The sequence below is a fragment of the Brassica napus genome, chromosome A1, assembly GCF_020379485.1.
Source record: "Brassica napus cultivar Da-Ae chromosome A1, Da-Ae, whole genome shotgun sequence".
In the NCBI taxonomy this organism is placed as follows: Eukaryota; Viridiplantae; Streptophyta; class Magnoliopsida; order Brassicales; family Brassicaceae; genus Brassica; species Brassica napus.
This window is the reverse complement of record NC_063434.1, coordinates 9,631,933-9,653,789: the sequence shown is the minus strand read 5'-3', so window position 1 is coordinate 9,653,789 and position 21,857 is coordinate 9,631,933. Positions and strand designations below refer to the sequence as shown.

Genomic DNA, 21,857 nt, shown 5'->3' with positions numbered 1-21,857 from the left:
TTTAACCCGCAGATATCTTTTTTTATTTTAAAAATGTTAAATGTTAATATTATCATTAATATTAGAGTTTGATTTGGTTTGAAAATATATAATTGTCTAATAAAAAGTTTAAAATATGTTAATAACTTTATTTTTTGTATAAGAATATTACATAGTTAACAAATTTAAACCCGTTTAAATGGTAGATAATAATTTAATCAAATGAAAGTATTTTCAAAAATAAGTAGGTTAATTTACCAAACTAATATAATTTTATCATATATAATTTATATAATACTTCTATTTTAATTAATATAGATTAGAACAAAATTTATAAAAAACATTATATATTTTTATTTTTTGTTTTATAATAAAACTTAATTAATATGAATTTTAAAATAATAATAAATTATTAATTATGAAATTATTTGATGCTTTATTTAATTAAAAAAATTTAAAAATTTAGTAAGATTTTGTTAGATTTTTTCTTAACATATTTTGTTATAACTAAAAATAAAATTTAAATTTATAGTTAAAACTAATTTATAACTAATTGTTTTTTTATTATTATGTAACTAATAAACTGGATTTACTGTGACTTTTGTAAAGTAGATAAAAAAAAGTGATTCTATTTTAATAGATTAGATAATTAGACCAGACTTTGGTAAATTCAAAACCAGCCTTCAACAAATCTGCCACTGAAAGAGATGACTATAGGGCATCACTCTGATTCAGCCTCGGGAGTCGCAGAAGATTTAATCTCTTTAGACCATTTCCAATGGTACATTATAATTTTTTCTATATTTCACTCTAAAATATAGTAACTCTATTATAGAGTTGGATTTGCTCCAATGGTTCACTGTATAATAGAGTTACTCTATAATAGAGTGAAATATAGAGTATTCTTGTTTTTTCACTCTATATTTGGAGTAAAAAAATAAAATTACTCTATATTTCACTCTATTATAGAGTAACTTTATTATAGAGTGAACTATTGGAACAAATTCAACTCTATAATAAAGTTACTATATTTTAGTGTAAATTATAAAAAAAAAAAATAGAATTCCTTTGGAGATTCTCTTAATTTTGAAAACAAATTATTGATAAGAAAGAAGAAGACAAAAGTGGGAAGTGGGAAGATAAGAACAACATAAAAGTACGAGAATGCTTATCCCGTGACACTGACATCACACTTTCCATGACCCACATCTTCCTCGCTAAATAGTACTGCAGAGATTCCATATCCAAAACCTATGTATTATATTATCAACTACATATTTTTTTTTAAACGGATTGCTCGGATTTAGTATGAATTTGGTGAACTGATCTGTGAACTTAATGCTTTTTAAAATTTGCAAGAGTATTTTGAGAGTGTGAATAATCTATCTATATTCCTAAGACAATTTCTAATGGTGTTTCATATTCTTTTTCTTTTTTGCTTTATTTTGATTTTTTTTTTGCTCTAATGATATTTTATTTCTTGTTTCAAAATAAAACAATATAAGGTGTTGATTAAAATTTGAAGATATATTGTTGACATCTTCATTTTTTAAATGATTTATTTTAATTGTAATTAGTCTTTAACTTTTAATTATTCTTATTTATTTTCTAATAGAATAAATTATATATGTTAATATTATTCAATTAATTTAAAATTTCTATTATTAATTTCATATAATTAGACATTGATGCAGAAAACATGAAAATATTTACTTTACAGGACTTTTAATTCAATTTGTAAGAATGTAAGATAAATAAGTATGTTTTTTTTTATTCCGGAACGTTCATTTGTACGAAAAATATATATTTGATGTTTTTAATAAAATTTAATGTCCTTTGTTCTTTTTTATGTTTGTGTACTAATTTTATTATGACAACTAGGTAGACTGTCCGCATGCATGTGCGAGCATTAACATTAATATTAAATTGATAATTACATATTTATAACTAAGATTCGATGTTACATATTGATATTTATTCTATGTTCATATGAACAAAGAATAAATTAGAATGTTTAGATTAAAAATTTCAATGTAAATATGAGTTATGGAATATACAAAATACCTCAAATCCATAAAGTAGAGAAACCAGACCTTAAGACTAAGGCTTCGAGTTCTGTCTAGATTAAGGTAAAACCCACACATCATATAAGATCATATTTCCTATGTCTTGAGCGCCAGATCATCATGAAGAGTGCTCTCGATTTTCTTAGCACCAACATCTTTTCAGTCTATTGAAAGCACCGTCCTAATAGATTTCACATGTTGATTGTGCAAAACTGCAAAAGAGTCAATCAAAATGCCAAAAACATTGTAATCTCCATGAGAGAAGAAAGACTAAATAGGAATCTAGATAGATAAATACTCACAAATAATTTGCTCTAGCACTCTTCATATCCTCATCAGAATTCAAATATATATCACGGAAGAACATGTTCAAAGTAGTGTCTCCTTCAAGCTTATCATCCTTCTATTCTTCTTCACTTCAACTTCAAGCTTGTCATATTCCTTTACTTTCCTGGAAGAACGATAAGCCGGTCTCATTGAAACCTCTGCACCATGACACAAACAAACAATATAAATTTTAAAATGTCAAGAGTCTGTGATTCAAACTTCTCATCAGGTGAACTAAATAATAAGAAAATAAAAAGTAGAAAACCTGTTTAAGAAATTCGGATCCGACAAAACTGCTGGTTGTTTGCCATGTTCAAGAGAGGTCCATGTGATTATCTCTGCTTTTAAAAGACTTTTCTTAATTTTGGTTGATATTACTTCATATCTGCACTTCACTACTGCTATCTGAATACACACCGCAAGGAAAAAAAAAGGTCAATACAATGTGTACAACTCTGAACATGATATTGTTTGAATTTAAAAGGACTGCTTGGTACTATCTAATAAAACATATCATTTATATCTGATAAAGCGTATCTTTTAGATACATAACTCTTTGAACTGCTTATAGGTTAAGCATGATTATTCTGTTAGTTCAAAAAGTTAGAGTTCAAAAAGTTTAAAAGGACTCATTGGTACTATCTAATAAAATGTATCTTTTAGATATCAATATCCAATTACATCTATAACCCAATTACCTTTCCCAACAATCTCGGTTTGAGATGATACACTTTCTCTCTTGGAACATCAGTCACAATACTCAGATGCAAAATCACTAACATAATTGACATAATTTATATAGAAGTGTTTATCATGGAGGTGTGTTATGAGAATGCATTATGCTTCAAATGATCACATTTAACACTAATCTTAAAACATCAGAAAAATATAATTGATAAAAAAACCAATATTTCACGCATAACCCCAATAAAAAATCAGCCATGAAATATAAAAGAGAGATTTAAATTACCTGTTTATTATCATTGGTTTCATTGTAACAACATAGATAATTTACGGTTTCCTTTTCTAAGCCTTGAGTGAGAAAAGAAGTAATTCTAACAAAAATATTTAAAGATGTAAACAATCCCCAAAAGATAACAAATTATATAATTGATAGGACAACTTCAATGAGTTTCAAAGTTTTTAAAAAACTTTGAGATTACCTTTGGCTCTCAGACGTACCTGAAGAGGATCATGCACAATAAATAAATTGCACTTGATTAGCATACACATCTTATATTATATTCTTGCTAAGTGATTTAACTTTATAAAAAAAAGAATTACATTTTTCGAAAGGGATGATCAGTTCCTGGATAAACATAGTCGTCTCTTTTTGTTAGTTGAATCACTACTGATGCAAAAATATAGATAGAGATACAACATGGAGAGGAAGAGAACAAAAATAAACGGAGAAGAAGAATCCTCCATAAAATTACCTGTAATGGTGTTCCCGTCTATGAGTTACTTATTGATTATCATACACCTGCGCAAGATCACAAAAGTACAATTTAAATTATAACTATCAAAAACATATGAAAACTTAAAAGATAGATGCGTGAAACTAATAGGGGTGGCGTGATATTTATATAGCAAAATATTCTATAATAAATTTAAATTCAGCTATGAGATAGAATATCTTCTAATAAATTTTTAAAGATATTCTCGTTATAATATATACATAATTTTGATAACTCAAATCTTGTTATATATATATATATAAATATTAAATGTATGATACTAGGAAATAAGATATCTCGTCAGTTGATTGCAATTAGTTTTTGATAAAACAAATCTTACTATAAGAATTTAAATAATAGATAATAAGAAAAGAATAAAGAATTTTAAAGTTAAAACTCATCAACTAAGTTTGTTTTGGGTAAAAATCACAAACTAAGTATTAAACAAAAAACCCCTTAAACTAATTTTATTTAATAAATTAAACTCTAGCAGGTCATAATTACTATTACTACGAGTAAATCTTTAGTTTAGGTTTTTCTACACTAAGTAAACATAGTTGAGGAATTTTACCATTAAAAATAAAAAAAATTCAAAATATTGAAATAGGTGGATAAATTTTCAAAATACATTTTATAAATTAATGTATAAGCTTCTATAAATAACTTAGAACCTCTTATAATAATTTAAAACATCTGATAAACCAATATAAATAATTTTATAAATGTATTTATAATTTTATAAATGATTTATAAAGCATGCATTGAATTATTAGACATTAATATTTATTATGATATTTTATATACAAATATAATTCTTTCTATACAAATATAAAATCATTATATCAGTTCAAATAAACATTTGTTTTTATTTTATGTAATTTATATATATATATAAGAAAATTGATCGCATTATTTCTCTTTCATAGTTTCAATAATTAATTACCATAAATAATTATTTCTAATATTATGTAGATTATTTGGAAAGTGGTAATTGAATGATCTTTTCCTTTTAGATATAACTAGGTCCTTGTCCGCGCTACGCGCGGATAGTATTTTAATTTTTTTTTTTATTTTTATACTATTATGTCAATTGTTTAGTTTTATAAAATGTTATGTTTTTACTGTAAATTTGGAATTAAAAATCTAATTTTTCCTTACTGTAAAGTAAGTTAATTTTTTTGAATCTTACCACAACACATTATACATGAAGAGAATATAGTTGGTCTTTATATTCTTATTTGCTGTAATATTGAAAATTTTGATGATTTGTTTAAATGGTTTTTTTTTTAATTATATATTTTAAGATTGATTTTTCGTGACTACATTCTATAATTGTCTAAAAAAAATTGTTTGTCCCATATAGACATCCACATAAATATGAACTTCTGATAAATTTGTTCATTGGAATATTTAGTTTCACTTTCAACTTTATTCTCTTTTTTGGCACCCTCATGCTAACTTGTGGGGCTAGCCAACTTGGTGCAAAAGGGTTTACAAAAGCTGATCGAGATGCGCGTGATCGGACACCTTTTGCTAGGCTATTCGTACAGAATTTTAAAGATCTAAGAATATAAGCAATAGAAAGTTCAGAAAATTATTTAGATACAGCATGTATTTCGTCTAGCTCCGAGTCCAAAGCAGGCCAATCTTCCTCCTTTTGAATGAATATAACCAGTTGTTCACAGTTGATTGAAAGACCATCTCTTTGTGTCCAAACTTCAGTATCACTTGCATTGCCCATAGCAAACCTTCAGCTTCCGCTTGCAGTGGTGATTTGGTGCGTGTATATTGGCCCTTGCTCCAAACAGCATTGGAAAGTCACCATCCATTAACACAAAGCCAAGTTCATATATATCTCTTTCATTTTATCCAGGATGTCTAGCAAGAGCGTTTCTTTGCGGAGGAACAGTTGTGTCCGTTACTTCAACTCCCATATCAATCTCCATAATCTCGTCTATACGTTGAGATATCCTCCAACAATCTGCTTCAATTTTATTCGCTAATAGAAAATACATAATTCCTACGACACTATTAATTATTGTTTTTTTTTTTGTAACACCGATACGACAAACTTATGTTTGATTTAACAAAACTCTTATTTTAATTTTGTATTAAAGAATCAATCATATTTCATATTATCCATAATTTTAGTAAATTTGCTCATTTGTCATGTTTTTATTAGGTTTTAGCTAAATCATTGATTTATTATTTATTTTTAGCTAAGTCACTAATTTATTAATTCAAAAATACCCTTAATTAATATTATATATATATTAAAAAATAAATTTTATTTTAGTAATATTAAATTTCTATTTTATATTAAAATTTAGTTAGTTTTTCTTATTTGTCATATTTTATTAGGTTTTAGACTTTTAGATAGGTTATTGATTTATTATTAATTTCTAACTGATTCGCTAATGTGTTAATTAAAACAATACCCTTAATGAATTTTATATATAATTAAAAAAGAACTTTATTTTAATCATATAAAATTTATATGTTATATTAATATTAAATAATTGATTCTAAAATAATATAATAAAATTATCAAAAATTGAAAAATAAGATAATTTTTATATATATTTTGTTGCTATCTGAAAACAATATTTTTATTATAAAAGTTAAGAAGATACAAAAAAATATAGTTAAATATTATTCAAGAAAAAAACATTTATATAAAGATATTTTCTAAACTATTTCTAAGATATGAGTGTTTTAAAAAATTTAACACAGGATGTTTAGAATACGGGATTATGCTTATGAGAGAGTGGCTCGGGAATAGGCTTCGAAATGGGTCGAATGGGCTCCGAAAATAGCTTATTTTTTTTAACTCAAACTCAAGTCCGGATGACATGGCATCTTGATTGGTTCACAATATTTTGCCCAATAAATTTTATTTTAGTAATATTAAATTTCTATTTTATATTAAAATTTAGTTAGTTTTTCTTATTTGTCATATTTTATTAGGTTTTAGACTTTTAGATAGGTTATTGATTTATTATTAATTTCTAACTGATTCGCTAATGTGTTAATTAAAACAATACCCTTAATGAATTTTATATATAATTAAAAAAGAATTTTATTTTAATCAAATAAAATTTATATGTTATATTAATATTAAATAATTGATTCTAAAATAATATAATAAAATTATCAAAAATTGAAAAATAAGATAATTTTTATATATATTTTGTTGCTATCTGAAAACAATATTTTTATTATAAAAGTTAAGAAGATACAAAAAAATATAGTTAAATATTATTCAAGAAAAAAACATTTATATAAAGATATTTTCTAAACTATTTCTAAGATATGAGTGTTTTAAAAAATTTAACACATGATGTTTAGAATACGGGATTATGCTTATGAGAGAGTGGCTCGGGAATAGACTTCGAAATGGGTCGAATGGGCTCCGAAAATAGCTTATTTTTTTTTAACTCAAACTCAAGTCCGGATGACATGGCATCTTGATTGGTTCACAATATTTTGCCCATGTGGCAAGGCTTAGAAAGTAGGGATTTAGTCCCTTTTATATAGTAGGATTATAATAAATAAAATTAAACATCATCGGCCAATTAAATTATAACAATTTAATGAATTCATTTATGATCAACACGTAATAAAAAATCACTTATGTGACTTCTCAATCAATATATAGTAGGATTTATATTTTTACAAATAATTTATAACACTATATAAATAATTTTAAAATTTTGATTAATTTATTCTGTAAACAATGATAAATAATTTAAAAATCATATTAATAAACATGTTTGGATTTTGTAATATTTAAAATAGTTATTATATAATTATATTCGAATACAATTCATCAAGTAGAGTATAAAATTATTATAATTATCTTATATAAAAATTCGTTCATTATATTTTATAGTTTGTAAATATTAAAAGTAATAAATAAAACATTATTAATCTTTCTATAATTTCAAGAATTTGTTGCCATAAATTATTATTTGTAATATTTTTTAGATTATATGGCAAGTGATGTTAAATGTTTTTAGACTTACCTTAAATTTTTAGATCTAATTTAAATAAATAAAAATTAAAAACAATCGACCAATCAAATTATAACAATTTTTTGAAACTTCACCTATGAACGACACGTCACCAGAAATTACTAAAGTGACTTCTCATTTAATATATAGGGGGATGTTTAAATATATGAAGTTATAATTGTGGTGGGTTACTGTTAAAACAAAATAGTTTAGTAAAAAGTAAACTTGATAATTATAAAGTGTGATTAATAATTAATGATAAAATAAAAATATAATATATCTAAAACAAAGATAAAATATATTTTTTGAAAAGAATAAATGAAGCAAAATATTAAAATAAATATTATTTCATGTCTTTCATGTTGAAGATAGTAAATTTTTAAGGATGAAAATGAAACCAACTATTATTTACAATATGTATAAATTTATTAGTAAATGAAAATCAAACACAGATAAAAATATTCTTTAAAATAATTTCTTGTCAAATGTAAATTTAGTCTAATTATTATAGGCAGATGTTTAAAAAAGCATTAAGAAAACATATTCTTCTGTTTATTTTCCAAGAATATCTTCTTTCAGTAATATAATTCTCGAAATTGAAACAAGCGAAAACAGACACTACACTATTTCGAAAATTTATCCAATTAATAAAATTACGTGTAATATTTGCCTTCTTAGCAGCAAACTACGTGCAGTTTAAATTAACGAATAGTCTTAAGATCTCATCCAAAACCGTTTCAAACCCACAGAAAAAAAAATTAAAAACAGACAACGGAATAAAAACAAATACCACCGCTTTGAGTTATATATATAAACTCAATAAACCTCATCACTCTTCCTTCTTCATTCTTCCTTCCAAGATTCTTATCTTTATTAAAGAGAAACAAAACTCTTCTTTTATAATTAACTTTTCTTTTTTCATTGTTGTGTTCTCTCTCTCTTTCTCTCGCTGGAGAAAAATGTTGGCTATATTTCACGAGGCCTTTGCTCACCCGCCGGAGGAACTCTACAGTCCGGCGTCTGAGAAATGCTCTAAACAGCCCAAACTTCCAGAAGAAACCTTAGACGACTTCTTGTCTCGTCACTCTGACAACACTTTCTCCATGTCTTTCGGAAAAGCAGCTGTTCTTGCTTACGTTCGTCCCTCTGCTTCCTTCTCAGTCCACCAGAGGTTAGAACATATATGATCCTGCCTTCACTTCTTGTTTTATATAGGAAGGTGGTTCTGTTCCGTTGAATCTTCGATGTTGAAATTTTGGTCTAGGTTGTTCTGTGGGTTTGATGACATCTACTGTCTCTTCTTTGGGAGCTTGAACAATCTGTGTCAGCTAAACAAGCAATATGGTCTGACCAAGACAACAAACGAGGCCATGTTTGTGATTGAAGCTTATAGGACTCTTAGAGACAGAGGTCCTTATCCAGCTGATCAGGTCGTCAAGGATTTAGACGGTAGCTTTGCCTTTGTTGTTTATGATAGCAAAGCCGGCTCTGTCTTCACGGCTCTGGTACTCTCACAAACCAATCTGATCACGTTTCAATGTTTTTTAAGAATTTGAGAAAGTTGTAAAATTGAGGATATTTGTCTTGTAGGGATCTGATGGAGGAGTGAAGCTGTTTTGGGGAATAGCTGCTGATGGATCTGTTGTGATATCGGATGATTTGGATGTTATCAAAGAGGGTTGTGCTAAATCTTTTGCTCCATTTCCTACTGGTAATACTGACTTCATAACAAAAATAGTCATAGGCTATAACAAATGATAGGAAATGATCATATGTTGGTACATGTAAAGATAGTTCTTGATCATGTGTAAGTATGAGAGCTGAATCTTGATATTTTACCCATATATATGAGTTGAAATTAGCTATATATGATAGGATGCACAATGATGTTGGTCTAGCTTAGCTAAGGAATGTAGCATGCATATTGAAGCCTAATGTGTATTGTCATATTTCAACAAATAATGAAATGTTTTGATGGATATTGGGAATGTTACAGGATGTATGTTCCACAGTGAAGGAGGGTTAATGAGCTTTGAGCATCCGATGAACAAGATAAAGGCGATGCCGAGAGTGGACAGTGAAGGAGTCCTATGTGGTGCTAACTTCAAGGTGGATGTGTACACGCGTGTTAACAGTATCCCTCGTCGAGGAAGTGAAGCCAATTGGTCTCTCTGAATGCCTTGCATTCTCTCAACTTCCTAAATGATACTTTCCTTTCCGCACTTTCATGCTCCGTTCTTGTTCTTCTCTACTTCTGTTATGGAATAAGCCATGAATAAAAACTGTGAATAGCTTTCGAGGTTCTATATAAAAATAAATTTCTCAGCGCTCATCATCTGCTCTTCAAGCTTCTGGAATACAACTTGTTCTGTTTCTTGAATATGATTTCAGATAAATGTAAACAACATGCCATTGCTCGACGACCACGCTTGAGAGAGAAGTTGACGTTTTAATCATTTATTCCTTACTCTCCTTTTTGTAATGAAACGCGTGAGAGTTGTTCATTTTCCTTCTACGTTTCCCCCCTACTGTTCAGTAGTATAATGCTTTGAAAATGCGGGTACTTGGCTTCGTCGTAAGTAATGTACGAGACTTCTTGTTTTGGTGACCTTTCGTTACGTTGAAAACACAAGACCATAACAAAGGATTAAGATACACCACCTTTTATTTCATTATTCTGGGCTACACGCCAAACAGATCTACACTCAACATGCACTAATGAAAAATTCGCAGTACAATATCAGACAATCTAAAAATCCCGAACACCCTCTAGGATTCACCAGTTGGTAGGGTAACAGAGAGGTCTCATCAAGAGAAAGAGGCTTTCATGCCCTATTAGGCCAAGCCAACGAGCTTCTCACTGATCTCCCACACTTTACGAGCCTTCTCAACATCACTTGCTTCTTCCGATAACTGATTCTCAAAAGAAGCCGAAGCCTTGTTCCAGCTCCAGTACACTCCTGATTTCGTCAAGCTCGGATCACTCACCACCTACTCAAAACAAAAACTATACTCATTAAAGTACACACCAAAGAAACTCTTTCCTTGACTCGCAAGAGAATCTTAATTACCTGAGCAAGTCTTTTGCCAGACTCTGTCTCGGAGACATATCCTTTAGTGATGTACTTCTGAAACGGAGGGAAGAGTGTACGGAAAAGCGGAATGTGCTCTCTGAATAAACCAGTGGAGGCGATGCAACCAGGGTAAAGCGAGGCGAATGTGATTCCTGTTTCTTCATGGTAACGCCTGTGAAACTCTTGCATCGTCAACATGTTACAGACCTTGCTGTCTTTGTAAGCCTTTGCACCATCGAAATCTCCTCCATCAATCATCGCAGAGCTGTTCAAACCGTTCAGTCCACCAGCTAAACCCCTCAAGTCGCCGAGGTTAGCTTTTGGTGGTACGTTACCAGCCAATGTATTTGTGTTCCCTACACCAGAACAAAGATATAATCAGGGCCGGACCTAAGCATGAAACATTCGTCTAGGCTCCTAAATCTTTTAAACTATTATATATAATTTACATCTCTTAGTTATGGATTTTTTCAATTAAATTTATATTAAAAATGTTTATGACCCTCTAAATTTCAGATCCGGCACAAAATCATTATATAGCTTGTAATGTAGTAGACTACATATAGTAGATTCTAGAGAATACCTGTAATGGATCCGACAATGATGAGACGTTTTGAAGGGTAATCAGATTTCTTCAAGTCATCAAGCAACAACCTCGAGAGAAGAAAATGTCCTAAATGATTAGTCGCAACGCTGAGCTCAAACCCTTCTGCACTGTAAGTAGGCTCTTTAGCCGTCGGGAAATAGACAGCAGCGTTGCAGACCAAAACATCGAGAGGCATCTCTGATCTCCTGAAGTTATCAACGAACTGTCTCACGCTGTCCAACGAAGCTAAGTCTAGATGCATCACCGTGTAGCTGTCTTTAGGCATCCCTGCGGACTTGGCGGCTCTCTCGGCTTTGAGGAAGTCCCTGCACGCCATTATCACGTGCCATTTCCCTGTCTCGGCAAGAGCTTTGGCCGTGGCCAGACCTAACCCTGATGAGGCTCCCGTGACCACCACGTTACCTTTCCTCAAGGTCTTCTTGCCGTCAACTGAAGATTTCGTGATGGAGGGGCTTGAAGTTGCAGCGGTTTGGGCTCTGATCGCTACATTTCTCACGCTAAGTTCTCTCTGAATCAATTAATCATTACTAATCATTAGCAGAAGAAGGTTAAATCGAGACTCTAATGTAGGTACTGAGGAGTTGTTATGTACCTTGAATCTTAATGAGGAAGAGCCATGTTCGGTAATGGAGGCACCAAAGAGACTCGAGTCCTTGAAGGATGCTGAAGAAGCATTCAACTTTCCATCTTTTCGGACAGAGAAAGCAGAGGAGACCAAAGAAGCAGCTTGAAGGGCCATTTTTGGAACAAACAGAGAGTGAGATACCAAAAGCGATTGAAGAAGAGGACTACCGAAGTGGATACTTTGCGAGAGAGTGAGTGCGCGTTTATGTATACTCGTGAAGGAGTGGAGGAGATGAAGCTCGGACAAGAGGAGAGAGTGGTCCCCAGAGATCACCGAAGATGTGTGGATAACATTATCATAAAGAAAGTATCTGCCACATCATCATTCAGTATCCAATCAGAATTCGAGGTTTAGATTTCCCTCTCAGTAGATATTTTATTTTATTGACTATTTTGGTAACATTGCAATAAAAGGATCGTGATTGGTGTTCATGGGATTCCATACTATGGCATGGGAGAAGAAGATATCTTACAAAAGTATGCTACTATTCGTTATGGTCACTCTGATATGTTTGGATAATTTTCCACATTTTTAACTTTTTATTCATAATATATTCGGAGTAATTTTAAACTGTAATTGAAATCTAATAATCAATTTTTTTATTGATGGTAATATTTTTTTGTGTGTAAAACACTATTTATTGTTCATGCTCTACCATCATCTTTTACATATATAATTCTTGTAGCATATATTAAATTAACATGTATAGCAAGCACATGGCACAACCACTGAGTATACATCGCAATGCGTCACATTATATCCACCTCTTACTCTTAGAAACAACATTTCACTTTTATTATTCATACAAATCAATCTACAAAACTCATAGATATAACCTCAACTTCAAAGTAAGTTTCCAGTCATAGTTTAACAAGCAACAAGCATATGACATTAGTATATCACATACATAGCACATAGGAAAGAAACAAACGTATATTGTTGGTCCAAATCCTCTAGTAAGGGGAGAGGGAGGCGGCAGCAGCAGAGGAGTAGAAGAAATAATAGAACTGAGAGACAATGGCGTTGAAGAAGACAAAGGAGGCACCCGCAGCGAAGACACCCTTGCGAAGAGTTTGACAATCAGGAGGATTGTCCATGAACATTGTCCTGTACTTTGTGTGGTATGCATTCTCTACCGATCCAGCTAATAGGCATATCTCCGCTATTAAGAAGAATATCCTTTTGTTTCCCAATAAAACAACAATCAAAATATGAAATTATATTAGCCCCAGTTTTAGTTATTTTGCTGGTTGAATGAAAGTTCTGTGCATATGATCAATTCAGTGATAGAAGCCCAACTAGAGTACTGGATTAGTTTTGATAAAAAAAAAAAAGAGTACTGGATTAGTAAAAAAGACAATAAGCATGTCCCATTTTATAATTAACCAACTAAAATGCTTGGTTATTTGGCTTCGGAGACACATTCCGTCGATTAGATATGTCAAATATAATGTTTATGGTTCTTAAAATCTCAGGACCGGCGAGGATAAAAGCCTAATGCATAACATATGCTAAAGCCAAACGTCATTGACCGGATATTCATGATTGTGGATTTGAAATCATCTTTGTAATTTCCATATTGCTACAACTTGCGCTTTGTTATTAGGTTATCTTTTATAGTAATTGAGTTAAAATAACAAAAGAGAATATATCTTACCAGCTGACAATGAAGAGAACAAGGGCAAGAGCACGTGAACCACCAGGCTTGAGAGGCTTTCCACAACAGAAGCAGCGGCTAACGAGCATGATAAGAAATTGACTAGCCACTGAGAACAAAAAGGCTCCAACTCCATACCCTGTGGCTCTGTCTGAATCATACACACAATAGTTGTATTGCACCTCTGTGTCCTGCACAACCTTTGCCTGCCCTCACCAATTTTTTTTTAAGAAGTTATCTTAAGAGAAAGATCACATAATCATCACCTTGCTCAATGGATATGCGTTTGATTAAGACTTACAGTGCTTCGTCTTTGTTCAGCAGCCACGGCTAGACCAAAGGCAATAAGGTTGAACACAAAGACTATGGCTGAGACAATCTTCGACGCCATGGTTTCAACTTACTATCGCTCTCTTTCACAAAATGTTTGTTTAGATATAATAAAGACAACTTCGTTTGCTCAGATTTGATTGTCTCTCGCCTAATGAAAAAGACACGTTACCATTTGAAATGGGCATCTCACCTTTTATTTATATACTAGGTAATAACCCGCGCCTTGCGCGGGATGTAATTATTAGTTTCGTTATTTTTAATAAAAACACATTAAATCTGTTTAATCTGGATATTGGTTCGGTTTTAAATTATGTTTTGGTTTATTCTGTTAGAATGTTTGATGGGATGAGGGTATTGTTATTATTTATTTATTTTTATGTTATAAATTTTAGATAATCGTCATGTCAAACCAATGGTTTCATATTATAGTTTGTAAATGGATAATAGTTCAAGAAAAATAAAAGAAAATTATTAAGCCTAATCATTTCACTACAATTTGGTCCGTAGTGAAAGAAGCATTGAGAAAAAAAAATTTCAAACTTCAAAAAAAAAATAGATACTTCAGTAGTGGTAAATACGTATAAAGTGCTTACATCAAGGTGCACATGTATGTGTATGTAAAAGTATATAAAAATAAATGACAAATATATAAAGATATTGTTAATTAAAATTAATTAAAAATTAAAAAGGCCTTGACATTAGTGAATTTTTTTCATAAAAAAAAATCAACTGTATCCGTAAATAGAGGTGGGCACAGATCGAATATCCAAGTATTTGGAGGCATTCATGTCGATTCAATCTTTAGCCACTTGGATAGTCGGTGACTATGATATCCGAAATGATTTAGAATTTTAAAGAATATCCGATTTGATCCGTAAATAAAATTTAAAAAAATAATTGAAAAATTTAATAATAACGTTTTATTACAAAAATAAAATATTATTTACTTTTAAAATTTTAATACCTAATATAATAAATTTAATTTATAAAAATATTGTAAAACTTATATAAACTATAATATATATAACATATATATATATATATATAATTCTGTACATATATGTATATATATATGCATAGATCAAATTTGATAATTGCTCCTAAAAATATTGGTATTTCTGATTTGTTTTTTTTTAATTGTATTTTAGTAATTGATTTGCTTCGTAAAGTTACGGATATCCATATTTTTTGGTTCAATTCAAAACGGATAACAAATTGAATCAAAACTTATAAATATTTTGCCCAACTTTATCGGTAAACAATAAAAATAATATATATATATATAGTTTAGCTTTTGATTCGTTATGTGTTTTGATTCGAACCGAAAAATCCAAAGTTTTATTGGAATCATGCATATGAATTTATATTAAAAAAATACAAAGTATATAGTGTGAACACATTTATGAATATAGTGTGAACGCGTTTGCGTATTTATTATCAAATCATTGTGAAGTTGCCACGTGTCTATTATAGTGTGAATGCATTTATTACAATGTTTCTCCTTTAATATATAAGGGATTCTTATTGTTCAATAAGATGTACATTTTATGTCTTTGGAAAAAGGTTTATGTAAGAAATTGGGGGAAAATAAGACGCATGAGCTTCCGTGTAGGAGAAGTCTTTGTTGCTTATGGCAAAGCAAAATAAGATATTAATTTTGTTGAAAAATAAAATGAGATATGTCACCTCTATTTTTAATTTTAGTGAAATTTATTTGAAATTAACGTGTGGAATCAAAGTTTCATATCTTTTCTTTTTCATTATTGCCAAGTTTCAAAATGGAAAACAGCTTCAAAAATGCCTAAAAACGTGAAAAGATATAATGTGGGGATTAGATTCCCACTTGATTGAAACATGTTACCGAAATAAATATTTAAAATAATACAAAAAGTATAAAAGAAGAGATGTTTGTAGAAATTCTAGTTGGATGGTAAAGTTGGAGACTTCTACATCAATCTGATGGAACAAATGCTTAAACCTGAAGAATCATCTCACCGAATTTCATGAGAAAGCATTTTCGTAATTAACCTAACCATATTCATAAATCATAATACATGGGTTCATTATATGAATGATCTCCATTAGTCAAAAAGGTTCTTACTCAATTCCTTCGCAATTCTCCATTTCTTATTTGTTTATCATAATGATCACAACCAAATAGTTTAGTTACAAAAATCCAAATAACCTTACTTTATTCAAACTCGCCAAACCGATTTGTATACACTCCAATGCCATAAACAACACATCAACAATGATATATAAACAGCCAAATCAAATTGATAAACACCGCAACAGAATTTAATATCACACAACAAACAATTTAAAGAATACTAAAAGATAAAAAGTATTAACCCGCTTTTCAACCAAACTCAACACGACGTCGTTGTAGTAACTATAGAATCTTTCATTTTTTCCTTCCAAACATAAGAAGCTTTCTGAAGCCTTTGGCAGTAGACTTCGGAGACGTCTCTTCACTGTTCCATTTCTTCCTCGAATGATCTGCTTCAGTAGCCGGCGGCGTCGAGACGTCAGTCTCCGACACCGTTGGTGAGAAAAAATACTTCTCCTCCATGTTTGTCTCTGAAAACGTCACCGACTTCTTTGGAGACAGTGGTTTAGGTGGTGAAGCCTTAACTTCTTCAACATCCTCCGAACAAAGGTTGTTAGTGACTTGCTTGTCTTCACAGACGGATGTCTTCTTCACTATTTCCTCATCATCGACTTTCGTCTGTTCTTGTACTTTCTGATGATTAGTGATGGTTTCATTCGGCAAGCTATGCATCTCTTTAATGTCTTTGAAGTCATCAACAGAAGAAGCACCAGGAGGAAGAAGTTCATCAGCTTGCTTCACCGGCAAGTAAGACTGTGATTCTTCAACTGTTTCCTTGATTTCGAGACTTGGGTCACGAGAAAGTCCCGGACTTTTTTTACTAGGTTTCTTGTCTTGAGGTTTCTCTGTCTTGTTTACTACAGGTTTTGATGCTTTTTTGGTTACTGGTTTCTGTTGTGGCTCCTTTGGTGCTGTCCTGGCAACAGCAAGGCGCTCAATGGTGGAACTTCTCAGTACCGGCTTAGCCTTCACGGCTTCAGGTGTCTTCTCATTCTTTATCAAGGTCTTCACGGTTTTGTTTCCAGTAGGAGTTTTCTTGGTGGCCAAGGGACTTGATACACTACTACCAGAACTCTTCTCAGCGATTCTCTTTTGCCTTTGAATCAAAAGTTCTTCCATTCTCTTCTTTCTCTCTTCCTCCTATCAAAATACCAAATCCAAGTGAGACATGTTCAAGAAATCGTTAGGTGGTAAATTAGGTGTTTTTATAGAAACTAGCTACTATTAATGAATTACTGATTTATTTTAGATACATTTTACATTTATATATAATATTTTAGTTTTTGATTTTAAATTATAAAACTATTTTGATGAATTAACAAAAATATTAGACAAAATTGTAGATTTGTACTAACATTATTGTTTAATTTAACATATTCAGACTAATTTAGATCAATTTAAGCCGATTTAAAACAGTTTAACCTGGTTTAAACCGATTTGAAATCGTATAAATCAGATTTTTAAGAAAATCATTTCAGACTGATTTGCTGCCTGAACCGATTTTTTAGAACCATGAATGAAACTAATCAGGAAAAATGAAATGCTGTTAGTTAAGAGAAATTTACCAGCTCGGATTTGGTTTTGGTGGCAGCTGCTCTACTTCCCCAGGGAGCTCTCTTAGCTTTCAAAGCCGGGTCAGGTCTACTTGGTCCTCTTGTCTTTGCATCCTTTCTAACGACACGAAGTTTCTTTTCTTTACCATCTGAAGTCTGTTCAGAGGCCTTTGCAGCAGTTTCCAAATCAGCTTTCCTTTTCTCTTGAGCCAAAGTGTTGGTCTCGAAGTCAATCTCAGGTGTCCACGATACCATTGCAGGTGTAACATCTTGTTCACGTCCAAGAACCATGAAAAGATCATCCGGCTCTTGTCTGTTGTTAATCTCCGGTGCAGAGGAGTTTTCTTGTTTGGTGGTTCCATAAACGTCAGAGTCCATGATCTCTGTCCTTAACCGAGACTCTTCCACTTGGCTCTCAACACGAGAATGGATCATGAACGAGTCATCGGTCAGTACATCTCTCTCAACACTTCTCTTTGTTACATGCAAATCGTCTCCTACAAAGGTTTTGACATCTCTTTCAGTATCTGCTTGGTTACGTATGAACCAGTCTTCCTCTGTCTCGTTTCTAGCGCGGAGCTTCCCATTATAAACAGCCATCTCTGCCTGTGAGTAGCTTCTTGGCTCATCTCCTCTCCCTGGATTCATCATCTCATCGTCGTAGTTGTTCTCTCTTCTCATCAGCCTAACATTCTCACCCGCATCAAGTTTCTTGACACTGCTCTCTCTCCCCCAATCCTCATTCCCATTTGTAATCAAGAAAGAATCATCCGAAGGCAGCTCTCTCTTGCTCATAACTTCTGACTCCATGTTCACCGGACACGAAGCTGTTTCCTGGTCTGAATCTTTGTCTTTTAAAAGAAGGTTCTGGAAAGCATCCCAGTTATCATTCCCTTTGGTTTCTTTACTACCTGAATCCTCCTCATCTTCACTGTGGCTTTTGTGCTTCCTCCTACTACGGCGTGAAGTTGATTTATGCCGTTTCTCCAGTGAGCCAATAGCTTCCTCCACTTGCTGCTTGATGGAGTCTCCATCCACAAAGCCTTCTTCTTCTTCGTCTTCAGACTCATCGGAATCGCTATCCTTGGCTCCGTTTCTCTTTGAAGTTATGTAGTTTATGTTGCGTATAACAACTTTTCTAGATGATTTCTTCCCTTCATCTCCGTCCTCTGATACGGTCTCAGCACCGGACTCATCGCTTTGCTCCTCGGAGGATTCATACTTCTTCTTGTTCTTCTTCTTCTTCTTCTTTTTCTTCTTGGAAGTCTTCTCACTTGTCTCCACATCTCCTCCCATGTTTACAGGCCATTGTGGGAAATACGGTGGCTGGCCGGGATACATATAAGGAGGATAGCCATGTCCTTGCATGTACTGAGGAGGATAATGGTTTGGCCAAGGCATTGGCATCTGAGGAGGACCTTGGCTAGTCTCAAAGCTACCCTGGCTCATTGCATCCATGCTGTTGTTCCCTTGCTTGACGTTATCATTCTCTTCCCCAGCGAGTATGATCCCAGAGTCACCCATGAAGGATAGCTCAGGCCTGGGAAAGGCTTGCATAGCTGTGATCTGGTCCACCCACATCCTATCTTCGTTCTTTCTCTTGCACAAGTCCACAAAGTTAACACATGCTTCCCTGAACGCAACACAAAAGTGATTATTCACCATCTTCATACAAATGCAAACAAGGACATGGATGGTTCTTGGTTCAGTTAGTTACCTTAAACGCGAAGCTCCAAAAGCATCTGCGAAGGACAAGAGATCATCCATGTAGTCCAATTCAAACCCAACAACCAAAGCTCTAGCGTAAGCCATGGCTTGCTCTTTGCACAAAGCAGCTTTGCGGGTTTCAAGAACACGCTGAAGACCAACCCTGTTACATTCATTTCACGGCTTGTCAGGATCAATAATCTACTTCACATAACCGATCAAGACAATAACAACAAAGGAAGGCTATACTAGAACTTACTTAGAATTTTCTTGGCCATCAGATTCACCTTGTGCCTAATACATACAAACAGAGTCAATAACCAACTGAAACATTAATCAAGAACTCCGCTTTTAAGCATTTTATAAGAATCACCTTTAATAAAGCTGTAGACTTCTGAGTAGTACCCAACTCGTTTCCTATATACAGAACGTTGGAAAAATATTAGTCAAAACAACAAATTGCAAAATCCCTGGTTCATGTTTTAATAACATAAAGCATGTGTCTGTGTCCGAACATCAACATGATGTTACCTTCTGCTTCGCCGGAAATAGCGGCTGCATTAGACTGAATCGAATCCTCGATCTGCTCAATCTCCTTCTCTAATGTCACGGACCTCTCAAGAACCTCCGGAGTCGTCACGAATCGCACAAATCTTTAAACCAAGAAGCAAAAGTTTTTTTAGTACATTCTCAGACAAAATGATTACTAGAAGACGGAGAGAGCTTTCTTTACCTCTGAAGCGTCACTTTGGTAAACCAATTAACGCCGCCGTTGACGGAGGAAGGACGGAGAGTGACGGAGTATCCGCCTTTAGAAATCTGATCTCTTACGCTTTTGAGATGCGTGACGAACGGTTGAAAAATCCCGGAAGCAAGCTTCTCGTTCTCGCCACCGGAGAAAATCACGAGCTCGCATCTTCAGACAGCAAAAAGACAAAAATAAAAACAGAGAATCAAACATGGTTAAGAACAAAGAAAGAAATAAATAAAGTAGCGTTTTGAGGTTTAGAACTTACCTTGTCCTGGTGGGTGTGAGTTGAAACAGAACATAGTCAAGTCTTGTTCTTGGATCCATTTAAAGATCCAACAAACAAACACAGAAGATGGGTTAATTTAAGATTCAGTTGAAGAACTTATGGCTCTGTTCAAGAATGTTGATATGTTTCTGATTTATTTTAGCAGAGAGAGAGAGAAGTGAAAGAGAATGTTTCGTGACAGCTAAGAGATAGAGAAGTAAAAGCTGTAGAAACGATGATTTGAGATCCAATAGCGAGCACATGCACTACTTGAAGCTCAGATATTCACATGTAGAGAGAGAGAGAGAGAGAGAGAGAGAGAGAGTTTCATTTAGTAGTAGAAGGTTTGCTTGATTCTTTCTCTTTTTTTTTCTTTTTTTTTCTATTCTCATTTATTTAATATTTAATAAATGATTTAATCATATGCCCCATATGGGTCCCTTCGTTCTGTACGCCGACACACCCACTTCACCCGATAACACACAGACTTCTATATTGACTGTTTACTTGTACTTAAAATATTTTATTTGTCTTGCAACATGTAATTTCCTTAATTTTACCAAACTTCGCAAGATTTTAAAGGATGATTAAGGATCATTAATACATATTAATGGATAAAGTCAGGGTTTGATGTAGGATACTACTATTAGTTAATCAAATCAGTTTTGCAAGTTTCTGATTAAGTTCCCGGAAGACTTCACTGAACTGTGTTTCATCTAATACTTTTTGTTTCATAAAAATGTTATTTTGATATTTTTCCTTCCAAAGTATTATTTATAAAATTCTAATATAATTTATTTTTATTTTAAAATTTAATATTAATTATACAATGCATTAAAATACTATTAATTTAAAAATATAATTAAAACATAAATTAATGTTGTCATTTTAAAAATATATGTGAAATTTTTTAAAATTATACTTTTCTCTGAAACGAATGGAAGTATAGTCTATCAAATTTCTTCATCTCCTTATTCATCGCAAATCACATTCAATTATAATCTAACTAGTATGTTCAACCCGTGCTACGCACGGGGTACTCTTCATTGTGTTTAATAAAATTAAAATGTTATTTTTCTTTTTTCATAATTAATAGCAAAACTCTCTTTTTAGTTCAACTTAACTGTGTTGTTACACAATTTAATTTTTATTTTACATCAAAGTAAATTAGAAGAAATTTAGTTTTTAATTAGAAGAAAAAAAATTGATGATAGCATGATATATTAGTTTATCTATTAGTAAAATATAGTGAAAGAAATATTGCATAATATAGATATGATCAAAATATGATATAGTATATACTAATAATTTAACATACGAACATATTTAACTA

General features: G+C 31.9%; 4 protein-coding genes across 4 annotated transcripts; 1 reads left to right on the top strand and 3 right to left on the bottom strand.

Moving 5' to 3' along the window:
* Nucleotides 1-7,968: 7,968 nt before the first annotated feature.
* LOC106445877 (stem-specific protein TSJT1) lies at nt 7,969-10,174 on the top strand. Its single transcript, XM_013887521.3, has 4 exons — nt 7,969-9,013; nt 9,107-9,347; nt 9,433-9,553; nt 9,839-10,174. The coding sequence occupies exons 1-4, from the start codon at nt 8,802-8,804 to the stop codon at nt 10,015-10,017; spliced, it is 753 nt and encodes a 250-aa protein (XP_013742975.1). The 5' UTR covers nt 7,969-8,801; the 3' UTR covers nt 10,018-10,174.
* Nucleotides 10,175-10,489: 315 nt separating this feature from the next.
* LOC106445867 (protochlorophyllide reductase B, chloroplastic) lies at nt 10,490-12,407 on the bottom strand. Its single transcript, XM_048742789.1, has 4 exons — nt 12,116-12,407; nt 11,500-12,031; nt 10,914-11,272; nt 10,490-10,833 (listed from the first exon to the last, which is right to left on the bottom strand). The coding sequence occupies exons 1-4, from the start codon at nt 12,260-12,262 to the stop codon at nt 10,678-10,680; spliced, it is 1,194 nt and encodes a 397-aa protein (XP_048598746.1). The 5' UTR covers nt 12,263-12,407; the 3' UTR covers nt 10,490-10,677.
* A 514-nt stretch (nt 12,408-12,921) lies between these two features.
* On the bottom strand, nt 12,922-14,316 carry BNAA01G16430D. Its single transcript, XM_013887501.3, has 3 exons — nt 14,107-14,316; nt 13,806-14,011; nt 12,922-13,327 (listed from the first exon to the last, which is right to left on the bottom strand). The coding sequence occupies exons 1-3, from the start codon at nt 14,194-14,196 to the stop codon at nt 13,102-13,104; spliced, it is 522 nt and encodes a 173-aa protein (XP_013742955.1). The 5' UTR covers nt 14,197-14,316; the 3' UTR covers nt 12,922-13,101.
* Nucleotides 14,317-16,313: 1,997 nt separating this feature from the next.
* BNAA01G16420D (COP1-interacting protein 7) lies at nt 16,314-20,881 on the bottom strand. Its single transcript, XM_013887491.3, has 8 exons — nt 20,525-20,881; nt 20,242-20,424; nt 20,040-20,161; nt 19,882-19,925; nt 19,768-19,802; nt 19,519-19,671; nt 17,814-19,434; nt 16,314-17,388 (listed from the first exon to the last, which is right to left on the bottom strand). Exons 1-8 carry the CDS (start codon nt 20,581-20,583, stop codon nt 16,543-16,545), a joined length of 3,063 nt encoding a protein of 1,020 aa, XP_013742945.1. The 5' UTR covers nt 20,584-20,881; the 3' UTR covers nt 16,314-16,542.
* Nucleotides 20,882-21,857: the final 976 nt, after the last annotated feature.